The sequence below is a fragment of the Balaenoptera acutorostrata genome, chromosome 14 (genome assembly GCF_949987535.1).
Source record: "Balaenoptera acutorostrata chromosome 14, mBalAcu1.1, whole genome shotgun sequence".
In the NCBI taxonomy this organism is placed as follows: domain Eukaryota; kingdom Metazoa; phylum Chordata; class Mammalia; order Artiodactyla; family Balaenopteridae; genus Balaenoptera; species Balaenoptera acutorostrata.
In genome coordinates, this window is record NC_080077.1 from 22,993,735 (window position 1) to 23,007,816 (window position 14,082).

General features: G+C 34.0%; 1 protein-coding gene across 3 annotated transcripts in view; it reads right to left on the reverse strand.

Moving 5' to 3' along the window:
* Positions 1–766: 766 nt before the first annotated feature.
* Positions 767–14,082, reverse strand: part of VTA1 (vesicle trafficking 1) — an 80,784-nt gene continuing 67,468 nt past the window's right edge. For all 3 annotated transcript variants that reach the window (XM_007171312.2, XM_007171310.3, XM_057527856.1), the window contains 2 exons: positions 8,559–8,639; positions 767–1,858 (listed from right to left, as the gene is read on the reverse strand). In XM_007171312.2, the coding sequence (XP_007171374.2) occupies positions 1,713–1,858; positions 8,559–8,639 (227 nt within the window). In that variant the 3' untranslated portion in view covers positions 767–1,712. The remainder of the gene's footprint in view (positions 1,859–8,558; positions 8,640–14,082) is intronic.

Here is a 14,082-nt window from a genome sequence, read left to right on the forward strand (position 1 = left end):
GTGTGAAATGAGAGATGACAGTTTTCTTCCTAGTGGCCAGACATGTTAGGATTTGAATTAAAATTTGCTGAACTGTATTTTACATTTACCTTTTATAACATGAAAGATCACCCTAGTCATTTTTTGATTTCAATAAACATCTATAGAACTATATCAGAGTCCTGGAATTCCAGATGCAAATGTTGAACCCTGCAAATGTTTTAAGAATTCAGCTGTGAAAGATATGAAAATGTTTTTCAGGAGGCATGTTTTTGGGGGGCTTGTTTTTGCAATAATTTAGAACAGTTTATTCTGTCAATATTCATTCTATCGAACTCTATGTAAATAACGTTACACTTATGCAAAGAAAAATAGAAAGACATAAGAGATTATGAGATAATGATTCATTTTCTTTCAAACAGACTGTCAGAACAGGGGTCAGCAAACTTTTCCTTAAAGGGCCAAGTAGTACATATTTTAGACATGCAGGCCATATAATTCTGCCGTCGTGGAAAGCAACCAAACACGAAACATAAATAAATCGATATTATTTGGTTTCAATAAAACTTTATTTACACAAATGGCCAGCCCATGGACCATAGTTTGCTGACCCCTATGTTAAAAGATTCCCAATATTAGTGGAATGAATGAAATGGAGCAGATAATTTCAGGTAAATCTGCCAAATTTCTCTCTCTCTCTTTATATCCTTATAACTAAAAATAATGACTTTAGAAAACTGACAATTTTAGCATGCAAAACAGACATTTGGCTCTGTGATAAACTGAATTAGTTAAAAGAATCCTTGTATTTATTTTTTAAACAGCACAAATGCAGGTGACATAGTAAGTCCATAATTCCCACATAACTTATAAACTTAACAACTGAGAGTCTATGTTTTTATAATCTTCTGCATCATTCATAACTATACACTCTATGGAATCCATTCCATAGCAGCAGAGGAGAACCTTAACTCAAAGCACCAAGTTTCCAGGCATTATTACAAATGTCTTGTTTTCATTCTCTAATACATGCAGTCAAACTGCTTAGGAAGCAAATACCAATTCACCTTAAGCGTCAATAAGGGAAAACAGTTGAGCAACCAACATTACTCTTACGTCTAAAACTGATTCTACCTCTTTACCTTATTACATTTCCTTCCATGAACATTTTAACTTTTAATGTAGCTATATTTAACATGAATATAAATTGAAACTTGAACATAATCTCTTTCAGATTCAACTAACAGTTTAGGATGTTTGTATCTGTTTCAGAAGTCCTGAGGAAAACAAAAACATCTCTAGAATATTCTGGCAATCTTTATTAAAAGTTAAATTTAGAATTTTATAGCAAAGTAATGTGGTCTGTTTGTCCAAATTATAGTTTAAAAAATTCCTTAATTTATGTAGATTAAGATACAAAGCTAATTCCCAATACATTTTGTAGAAGTGTGTTTTCATTTTTTGAACAAGCAGGGTTCAAATGGGCATTTTTAGGACCTTGCTCACATCAGCCCTATCTACCCAGAGACTACTGAATCCACTAAATGGACAATGAAAACTGGTTGAGGCTGCTGATGAATGCTTCAACAGGAATCTGATACACAGACACAGATTCCATTGTTATAGTCAATGGAACTGAAGTCTTCCTTAAAATATGCTCCTGATAGGCTGAAGATAGAGTAGTGGACTGTTAGTTCTTTAAGCCAAAAATGCATGGATGTTGTACAAAGGCTTCATTCTCTGCCTGTAGTCAGTAACTTGAGGGCCTTCTGTAGATTCTGCACTGCAGTGCTGACATCTTCATACTGCAAAGCACTGCCAGCGTATTTGCAGTATTTCTGAGCTCTAGCAAAGTCCTCTGGTGTTAGTCGGATATCTCCTAAAAGAAAAACAGAGTAATTAAGATATTTACAAAGAATATAGGAAGCGTTCTTTTAGGCTAGGTAAATGCTTATATTCAAGATTATAGAAAATGTTTAAGGTTATATTAAAAAATGGAAGGTTTTTTCCCCCAATCCCCAGTTGTATTTGAATAAAGTTTCTTTATGCTTTAAAATTTTTAAATTACTAATATAAACCATACAGATGTCAATACATAACAACTTATATGAGCAAGATTTTCCTACCAGAAGTCATAAACTGGAAGCCTTTATATTTTGGCAAATCAACTGCAAAAAAATTATATTCTGTATAAAACAAGGAAAATAGCTTTGGTGTGCATGTTAGAATTGCTGAGCCTCTCTTTTCATGGAACAATAAATACACACAGACTAAACCATTCAACCCTCATTTGAACTAGAATATAAATATAACTCAAAAAAAAATTAAATAACAAACTTTATGTTAAAAAGTTACATAAGTCATCTAACTTTTTTTAAGCATGAAAATAGTTTGCATTTTTGTGCTGTCCATATACAAAACTCTAAGGTTTAACTAAGATATATCATTAAACTACACAATTAAACATGTAAACGACCCTTACCAATTATTTGTCCAAAATTTATTCCAGCAAGTTTTCTAGTTACACATATGATTAATATGGATAGAGCCCAACTAAATAATTCGGGTAAAAAAAACACACTGAAAACATTTCATTTAATCTAAGATTTGAATATACTTGAATATATATTTCTAAAGGTGAAATTAAAAACTGACTTTGTGTCTTACCTTTGGAAATAAATACCATTTTCTTTAGAAATTTTTATGAGGATTCTAAGGAGAACTGGTCAGAAGGCTGGGGGCATACAACATAACGAAAAGATAATATATTTCGATTCTGTTTCTAAATGAACATATAATACATATCGATCCTGTTTATAAGCTTGTAGTTATAAATACAATTACTTTTTTTAGTTGCTTTTAATTTTGCCAGATAGTACAGCATAAAATGAAAACTCTGACATTCCCTAGGCAAGGACTTCAAAGTATGTAGCAATTCCAGGTACTCTGATACTAAATTCTTATCCAAGTTATTATTTTCTAAAAATTTTCAAAAAAGGATACTGAAACAATGTATCCTAAAGCTTCTAGCCCAGTGTAAGTGCTGAATAACTTCAACAAAGGAATATAAAAAAGCTGTCTGTACTTTAAATTCTTTCCCACATTTTAAAAGGAATAAAAGTTCACATAGATTTAAACATTAATTAAATTTCAGATTTTAAGATAATGCACTTATACAACTACATATAGTAACTAGCCCAGTGTGTTACACATACAAAGCCTTCAAATATTTGTTGAATTAATATTATTAAAGCTTATATTAAGAGTTGGCCCTTACTGTTGTGAATCAGAGATTACACATTCCAATTTTAACAGAACTTATTTTAATTTCCCTGAATTCTGGTCTTGCTTAAAAGTAAGAAATACAAATGAATAAACTAGTAAAATGTAATTATATATTTAAAAAACAAAAAACAGTTTCTCCACAGTTCTATTTTTAGTATTTTAGTGACTTGGCATTTGTTACCCATTAAACCTAAAAAACAATTGTCCTGCAGTTCTTTTGACAATTTAGTCAGGCACACTTCTGCTTATTTTTTTTTGAAAGATTCATCAATGTTTTTTCAAAGTATATTGAGAGGGTCTAGTCACCTAGATGTATACTATTATCTAGGTGAGTGAGACATATTATCTAGGTGAGTGAGACTTCTTTGAAAATTAAGTTTACCTTAATACTACTCATTTTGTGCTTTAATAGTCTATTCTTCTATCTCCAGGCAATGTTTAAATATGTAAGACATCTATCCAGAATTTACTGGACTTGCTGGAGGAAAGCCCTAATGCTCAGGACTAATTTTATTTTTTACAGCATCAGTTTTAACACTGTTTTGCTGACATACCACTTATTTATTAATAAAATATAAATGTGTACAGTAGTAAGAACTCCATTACTATTTTAGTTTTTATAAACTAAACTTATCTACTAATGATAAAACTATTTAAAAACACAAATATTGCATTTTTTTTTCATGGAATAACAATTTCAATATTTATAAAATGTGATTAAAATATCTTAGCAGAAAACTATAATTACAGATACATAATATATAGCTTACAGCATGTATGACAAATTATGTAACTATCTTATAAAATGTAATAACTAGATGATAACCAACTTACAGATTTAGATGCAAAATGTAATTTACAGATTTATATAGATGTTAAGATTTATTTTTACCAATTAAATACATAAATATTTATAAGTAAATATATATTTATGTAGAATATATAAAAATATTCTATATAAATATATAATATATATATAAATATATAAAGAACTTAAAAAGCCATGTCAAATAGTTACTTTTGCTATTTTGTAATATTTCAAGCTTTCTTTCCTTTAAAAATATTATCTATAAGTCATTAATAATAAAACGCATGAATTAAAATTTTATATTAAATAAAAATAAAATCTGCTTCCTAGTTAGGATTCTTTTAAATTAGCATTTAAAAACTAAATAGAGAAAGTGAAAAAGACATAACAAAGGAAAACACATTTCAGGAAGAGAACAACTGTTCAATTTCAGTTTATCTGATTTTATATTCAAAATAGTAACTATTACTTAATGCACCTAAATGAAAGCTGGTTTTTTTTCTATCATTAAAATTTACCAGAAGCCATAATCAGAACCAGAGAGAGCACACTGTGGACCTAAAAGGTGTTTAAAGAATTAGAAAAAAAAAGAAAAAAAAAAGAAAGAAAGATCACATACAGCTAATCCAACTGTAAAAAAAAAAAAAAAAAAAAGAATTAGAGAGGTTGTCTAATTTAATATAATATCTCTTTTTTTAAATCTGTGCTCATAAGTTCCAGATGCCTTCAAGAAGACTGTCTTTATCACAGAGCTGCTTCTCCCCTTCACAGGGCAGGACAAGAACCGGGCAGAGGAGAGGTAGAGCCATCAGTTAAGTTTTCTATTCCGGGGGAAAAAGCCTGGGTCAGCATTGGATCAAAGGTAACATTATTTGGTATAAAGAGAAATCCCTGCATGCTCAGTTGCTAGAAGCATCTATTTCCAAGGTTGATTTATCTAATCTTGACAGAAGATAGAATACTTAATTGTAAATATTTCCAAAATGGGTCTTTAGAGATTTTTTCCTACTTAACTAGAAATTCATGGGAAGGACCTTGGATAATCGGATCCTAGTGTACTCAATTATCCTCTGACTTGAATGGAAGGCATAGGCAAAATCATATGGGAATCATCTGATTCCCTGCAGTAAATCTTGGAGGTAAATATAAAGTACAGTACTGATCCCTTAAATCCAGGCATCGCCAGGACACATCACTTAATAATGGCAACAGCAATAGTAATGATTAGAGGCAGAATATTATTATGTCACGAACCATGCTAAATATTTTTCATATATTCCATTTAATTTTTAAAAAACCTTTAAGAGGTAAGTTGTTATTCACACTCTAATACTATCAGGTATATACAAGTTAAAAAAGTAAATACTGTACTTCAAATACCTACCTTCTTCCCAATTCTATTCTCCTCTTCAGAGTGAGCCACAAATTCATTACAAAAGTATTTAACCTTTTAAAATATGTGCACAGTATTCCATAGGACAGATGGACCATAATTTCTCATTAATAGACACTTAAAATTGTTTTATACTAATACAAGTGATGCTGAAATAAAATATCCTTGTAAATACATTTTGTGCTCATGTCTAAATATTTCTCTAAGATAGATTCCCAAAAGTGGAACAGCTGAGTCAAAAAAACATTTGCAATTCTGACAGTGACAGAATGCTACTGAAGAAGGCTTTACCAATTTATATTCCCACCAACAGCATACAAGAGTTATTCCCTATGTTTATTTCTCTGTTTTTTTTTTCCTATTGAGTTAAGTTTTATTTATTTGCAGGAGCTCTTTATATATGCTCTGAACAGTAATTCTTTATTTTTTTAAGTATTGATTTCCTCCTGGTCTATTAGTTGCATTTTAACAATATAATGGGGAGAGGAAATCTTTTGCTGTATGCAATTTATTACTTTTCATTAGTCCCACCTGTTAAGATACAACCAAATGAGATACAGGACTTGGGGGATAGTATCTTATATATATTTTTTCTAACATCAGTTTTGATGTTTTTTTTTCTTGCCACACTGATCCAAATGCCACTTTGTCATTATTTTAATTCCCATACTGTGTGGCCTGATTTCTGGATTCTTTATTCTGTTTCACCATTCTGTCTAGTCTGCTTCAGATATTTTCACATCATATTTTAGGGAGAGCTTTTACAGGTACATGGGACTATAGAGAGGAATCTGGAAAACAAGTTTAACAGAGGAATATAGTATTTGCTGGGCAGGTTATCTGTCTACTAATAGACATTTTCCACTATGTTCTTGGGTAATTTGCTAGTTTATTATAGTTTCTTTACTCTTCTTACCTTAGCACTATGTTCCCCCATGAAACATACCCATACTCGTAAACTAGGCCTTTCAGGATTCAAAGGCCATTGCAGCTCTTGATTTTAGGTTTTATAACTTATCTGCTTTTAATAAAACCAGGAAAAGTAGAATAAACTTAATGTAACTCATACATTTGAATAAGTCATCTACCTTGTCCCTCCCCACTTCACTTTTGAATTATTTCTATTTTTTGTTTTCTCTAGGTTACTTCCCTAACCCCAGTTGATAAGCTTATACCACCATTTCTTGATCTATCAGTTTTTAGGCTTTATCTACTGACACTCTGCTATGAAAGGTAAAGAATTTATCTCACTTTCCTCCTCTCCTACCCTATCTCCTTCTAAATTTCTTAGTGCTTTTAAATTTCTTAGTTGCTTACTTTTGTCTTCTATTTCTCATTCCATCAACTCTAGAAAAAAATCGCAACATTTCACTTTTGGACACTCGTCCTAATAACAGCTTTCTTTTATTCCACCTTTCAACTTCCAGAAATATCTCTCTACCTTCACTTGTCAGTGTTGATTTATATTCTGCCCTGAATAAAGCATTCTGTTTGTGATAAGCCTATGCCATTTCAAGGAGAATGTTCCTTGTGTCCAAGTCAAACAAAATCCCTTTTCTTATATTTCATAATTCCATTATTGCTCAAAATCATGGCATATTTCAGTTTGCTTCTTACTTGAAACTACTTGTACGATTTAAAATGTTTTCTTGGATCTTTTCGTTATTCTTGGGAAAGGAATTCTACAGCTTCTTATCCATTTCTTTCCCATTCTACAGCTTCTTATTCTATATATTGCATGGAATCCGCTTGATTTTTCTTAAAGGAGGGGAGCTCTGATTTTCTGTTCTAATTTTAGAGCAATTGCTTTTCAAGCCTATGGAAAAGCTGTCAATGGAATTTTTCTTTAGGCGACCTAAGATTAATTTCACCATTTCTTATATCTCATATTTCTTTTCTTGGTTATCATTCTTTTCTTGATGGAGTAACTTCTGATAACTTCCTTAGAAATGGTGTATGGTAGGCAAAACTTCAGAATCCTTACATATTTAATAATATTTATTTTGCCTTCACACCTGACAGTTTGGTTGGGTAAAGAATTCCAGGGTTCTAGTTCTAGATGGTAGACTAAGCATACATAATTGACTATTTTTCCTTCTGAAACTATATTAAAATGATAAGGTAAAACAAAAGGAAATAAATTCTAAAATTGAAGGAAAAGCAGAGAAGAGAAAAGAGTGTAAAAACTGGAAAGGATAATTGACAAGAGATTTAAAGAAACTTCTAGAAAAGTAGAAATTAAGTGAAGGTATGCTGTTAGATAAAACAGTGTCAAAAAAAAATCCCAACTCAGAACATGTAATATAGGAGGCAACTGGGGAGCCTATCCAGAGAAACTTGAGAGGGTCTAGCTGTATGAGTGGGACCGGGGGGATCTTTACTGAGTCAGTCTAAAACAATTATCTGCACTAGTTTCACATCCTTCCCCCCTCTATCAACCTCTGCATACCTGCACACCCTCAGCCTTAATGGCTTCCCATCTCTCACATGAGACCTTAGGCAAAAAAGATAGAGAATGTCTCTCTAATACTGTGGAATTAACTTCCTGGACAGAGCTAGGACTGACAAGGTATGTGTGGTACACCCTTTTCCATCCCCCTCCAAGAAAAGATCTCCTCATCCACGGCTGAGATGCAGGAGGAAGCTGAATGGCCTGTTCCCACTCACAGGGAAGAACAGAAAAATCAAGTGGGAAACAGACCTGCAGACATAGTATCGGGGGAAATTCAATAACATCTACTGAAAATAATCAATCAACATCTTCATTCTAAATATAAAAGGACTAATCTCATCAGACATATGAAGAAAACTCTGAATAAGAAAGACCAAATTAAACAAACAGAACAACCAAGTGGGGGAAAAAAAAAGAAGTTGAAAAGATTAAAAAAAAAAAGAGAATGCCTTTGGATTTAGGTATTTTTGATAATAAGAAACAATCTTGGTTTACTGGAGAATCTAGTGTTTATAAAGGCGTTCAAAGAAATGTGTTTCAAATTACCTAGACATTCAAATAGACTGAACTCCTAAGATAAAAGTACAAAACAATGCCCCCAAACAGCAGAAACACTATATCTCAAAAAACAGCTGACTTACCCTGGGAAACTGTATTGAAAAGTGCAGGATCAATGGCCGGAATAGTCTGTGGAGTAGGCTGGATAGTGTTACTTGTTACACCTGCAAATCAGAAAACCATAAATGGGTATAAAAGTGTTACACCTCTCAGTTACATTCTAGGAAAGCGCTCAAAGGATCATGGAGGAATTTCATTACTTCACTTAATTACTTTCTTGAAACCTTAATGAACTGAAATTTGATATACTTATTTGATGGTGGAGGCTGCTACAGGAAATATGCAGAAAAATACATTTTGAGTGTTTACACACATGTATTGGCCACACATTTCTTACCATGTATTTTGCATTTGCTATCATGCCTAATACTTCAAGTTGCTTCTCAAGTAAAGCTTACCTAATATCTGTCGAAGTAACTGACTCCCTTCCTACCTTTTAATTTCTTAAATAAATAATTAATTTTGGGGATAAGGTGGGATATAATTATGATTTAGTTTAACTTATGGGATGAGTCCCATTTCATCACTATGAATGAAATTACAAATTATATATTCCAGTTTTCCAGTTTATATGTTTTTAAGATAATATTTTTATATATCCAATAAGCAATTAGTTTTGACTTCCTATTAGAACTTGTCATGACTGTCACATTCAGTGGATAACTAGCATTCTTGACTAATGCTAAGTAATATACTATAGTTGAAGATTATTAATCATCTAAAAAATTAACACAAATTGTTGAAACTTCCCAAAAGAGACTTAGGTGATTCAATTAACAAGAAAGCAAATGAACAGGAAAAGTTGATTACTCTTGATTAATGGACTCAAACAGAAAACAGGATTCTTCTGCCCTAAGCTAAGAGGTTAAATCTGAATAGGTAATCTGTAGTAAAGGTAAAGTAGGATAGACACTAGGACAAGAAGAAGGGGACAGAAGAGAGGGAGAAAACAAATTGTGACGTTTTCAGGGTCACGGATACATAGCAAATGAGAGTTCTAGAGCTATGGTTTCACAAAGGTTGACTGAAGTTCTGAAATATGTTCTGCAGCTATGAAGTCTTGACTGTGAAGGATCTTCTCAATCCCTATCCAAAGGAAAAAAAATGGTTTAAATATATACTATTTTAGCTCATTTAATTTTGTCTTAGGACAAACTAGTTTCACTTTACAGGCTTGGTGCTATTAAGTCATGAAAATCTTACTTTTTAAATTAAAAATTGAACTAACAAAAATTTTTAAAGTACAAAGGGGTATGGATGAAAAGTCAAGTACAAATTTTAAATAGTAAAAAAAAAAAAAAAAGAAAAAGAGAGAGAGGAAAAAAAAGGGTGAAAAGCCTGCCTCTCATTCCTATTCCAGGTCACTTGAGGGCTATCATTAGTTTTAGGATACCCTTCTATGCACATACAAACATGTGTGTGTCCAGGCCAGTGTGAGCGTGTGTGTGTGTGCAAGGAAATAAATGTACTTTGCTAAGAAATTTGTGTTCTAGCCTAAATCAAAACCCTCCGGACAAACTCCTCTCTCTATGGAGAACGCATTATTTGGTATGTATGTTTTGCCAATGGTAATATGTCTGCATACTGTACTATTCTGTGCATTTTTCACTTAATATGCCTTAGCAATAATTCCAGATTAAATATATTTAAATCCGCCTTTTTTTTTTTTTGATATGCACCATTTTTTAAATCTTTATTGAATTTGTTAAAATACTGCTTCTGTTTTATGTTTTGGTTTTTTGGCCGTGAGGCATGTGGCATCTTAGCTCCCCGACCAGGGATTGAACCTGCACCCCCTGCATTGCAAGGCAAAGTCTTCAACAATGGACCACCAGGGAAGTCCCTAATCCTCCTTGTTCTTTTTAATGGCTACATAGTGTTCCATTCCATGCATGAACCACAATTTATAATGCTATCCATTACTGACGAACATTTAGGTTCTTTCCAAACTTTTGTTGCTATAGCTAATACTACATGAATATTTTTATACACTGTAAACATGTATATGCATGAATATATTTACAGGAAAAAATTACAGAAGTATAACTGCAAAGTCAGGAGACATACAAACTTAAACTGACCAATTCAATGACTATCTTTTGCTTGATTTTGATAAATGCTTACAAAATATATTAAACTATAAACATATGACGTAATTCTCCCCAGAAAACTTGAACTTTCAAAGGCACATAATTTACATAACATATATTTTTTAAAGTTAGAATGCAAGATTTGAGAGGGCTCTTGAGACTACCTGGTGAAGTCCAGTGATTTGAAGCAGCTGAGCATAAAAACACAGGTAGGTGACTATATATATTCTTCACACAGATCTTTAGAAAAAAGGATAAGTTGACAACCGTCTCACAGACAATCTGGATATCAGTGCCATTCCTCACTAAGTAATTTGTGCTTCTGCCTGAATTAAAATTCTCCTAACAAACCCTTTTCTCTATGGAGAAGGCATACTTTCTTTGGTCAGCCTCCTGCATTAATTTTTAAATGCTTATTTGTACATCTCCAGATGATTAATTAAGTAGGTAATATTACTTAACAAGAACAAAACAGAATTTACAGAGAGATAATTTAGTTATGTAGTAAAATTTTACTTGAGAGATATTAAAAAAAAAACACAGGTAATCTGCATTTTATTAAGAACTCTGGTCACAGTCATTCAACCAAGACTTGAACTGACAGCACAGGCTGCTCAACACGCCTCATGCAGCAGTCAGAAGATGTTGCTTCTCATTTGTTTCCACGCCCAGGGACCAAGGCCTATGTTCTTGGCAGCCATCATGACATGTTCCCACGGGGGCCTAGCATACAGGTTCAACTAAGTGCATAAATATCTGTTAAATCAGTAAAAATGGTTTTTAGTTTATGTTATTTATTTTTTGAAATGCCCAAATCTAGTTGTTTTTCCTTCTTTCTTGATTTGGAAAGATTTCAATTGTCAATTTGTGAATGGGTTGCAGCCCCCTGGACTACAGTATGTTGGAATGATGTCACCATAAAAACATTCCTGGGGGAAAGCAGAACTGTGTTAGAAATTTCTTTCTTTCTATTACTTAACAAAAAGAAATGCTAGCAAGTAACTTCTGGTTAATTTTTTAGCAGATGGTTGTTACACAGGCTATTTGATGAGATTAATATATATTCAAGAATTAAATGCTACATGATTTCTAATTAAGTACTAAATTGTTCTACTGACTATGTGGTGTGGGGATTCTGAAAAGGGAGAAATGGGTGTTAGTTAGAAAACTCTAGAAGATGTTGTAAAAAGTATTAAACAGAACCCTGAAGGTCAGTAGCATTTGAAGAGGCAGAGAAAGAGAAAGACATGCTAACTACGAGGAACACTGTAAGCAAATGTAAGAAGATTGGGTTAAATAAACCTCAGAATAATCATGGAAAAATAGCACTGATAGAAATGGTTAGGCCAGAATATAAACCACTTTGAAAGCTGTAGAGCAGAATTCAAATGCAGTACTTCTGTCACTTAAAAGAACAACAATAAAAGAGCTAAGTTTTTGATTTACTTATGAGGTGAGCTGCATTTATAATTAAAAGGCTAGCATTAATTCTAAAATAACTCTTTTAATCTATTTAGATTTATTACTGACATCTTCAATATTTACAGACTGTGAAAAGCATGTTTCAAGAGAAAGAAAAAACCATAGGCTGTATTGCCTCTATCTGATATTACACAGTGGTAAAAGCACAAAGAGGTAAACACTTGGCTGTTCAAACAATCACTATCCCCGCCTTCCTTGCACCCTCTGCTTTTCTGTGGAAGAACTAAAAACTGTATATTAGTACATACTATTCTTTTCAGCTATCTTAAGGATTTCCCTTTGATAAAAGTGCATCCTGGACCTTTATATGAGAGAAAGTAAATCATTCTTAAAGTGAGTAAAAGGGGAAACATCTGCTATATTTATAAACTAAAACTGTTATTTCACTTTCTATTAGGCAACTATGAACTATTTTTTTTTTTTTACTGTTTTAAATATAATAGAAAAAAAAATCTGCCAGCAAAGAGGAGATTCCCATATCTCAAGCCAACCTTAAGAGGAAAAATATTATGAGAAATGTAGGTTTTGATTTGATAGAACTTTAGTTCCTTGGAAGGGAAACAGAAGGGAGGTGCCAAAAACATGAAATCCAAAAGACTTGGATTCAAATTCTAGTACTGCCACTTATTAGGTATGTTTCTATGTGTATTTTTTGGGAATAACTGCTTAATTTCTTTAGTTTGTAAATTAGGGATAGCAATATCTAATATAGCTCTGTTAGAATAAGTTTATGAAATAGCTATGATAATTATTTAAATGCTAAGTCTATAAGAATGTACACCTGATGCCCTAAAGCAGTTCCAAGGTTTTTAGTTTTATGTCCCACTCTGAAGAACATAAGAGAGTGAAAAAAAAAAATAAGGCTCATGCCAGATTTAAATGGATCAAAATGAACTGTTCATGCCAGAAAACTTCCTAACAGAAATAGAAGACTACCTCCTGATATCTATCTTTATGTGCGGATATTCTGAGCAGGAGTCTATTAGTTTGAACACACGAAACTACTAATATTTTATCGCTTTTGTTGTACAAAAAGACACTTTGTTTGGTTCAACCTATTACAACCCTCCTACACTACAAGCATATTTTCCCTCTCATATATACACACAGTATGCCTACATATAAAATATATGTATATGGGCCTATACCACAACTCTGCCCTAAGATACACTGTCTGAGCAATAAACCTTAGGCAATCTTTTTGTAAGGTCAATGTCCTACCCCAACAGTGACACTGTTCTTGATTCACAAAATGATTTTAAGTGTTCATTAACTTGCTATTAAATACCCTTTCTTTGGCACAGAAATAGGAAGGAACATTAAAAAAAAGGAAGCACAACTAAGGCACGTACCAGGCACCCATGGAGGACCACGGACACCTAAGGGGACGGGAGGAACCCCCAGCGACCGGGTAGGACGTGGGGGCGTGGGGGGGAGTGAAGGGGGAGAAGTGGAGGTGGGCGGGACTGGTGCCCCTGGGGGGGGCTGGGGGAGGGGAAGGGATCCCACTCCCGAAAGGGGAAACTGGGGAACCACTGGGAGGGCAGAGGATCAAAAGGGAGTGTGGCCAGGTTTCCCCTGCCCACTTGGGCCCGCAGGAGCCTGCGGAGATCCTGGGCCTGTCCTCTGCCCACTGAGGCCCCCTCCAGCCCTGCGGGTCCTGAGGGAGTGGGAGGGAGGGAAGGGGGAGCAAAAGTAAAGGCTGGACCTCTGGAACCAGCACCCCGAGGGGTGGCTGGGGGAAGGGAGGAGTTCCTAAACCCAGTGACCCACACATGGTTAGGGGTCCCGTGGGGACGGGGGAGACCCTGGGGGGTACGGCGGGGGGGCCTGGAGGAACAGAAGGGAACAGGGCCAGTGCTTTCCCTGTCCACTTAGCTACCGGGGAGCCTGCTGGGCTCTCAGGCCTAATCCTCTGCCCTCAGAGCCAACCTCCTGCCGTGCAGAGCCCAAGCCCCACTCCCACATCCTCACC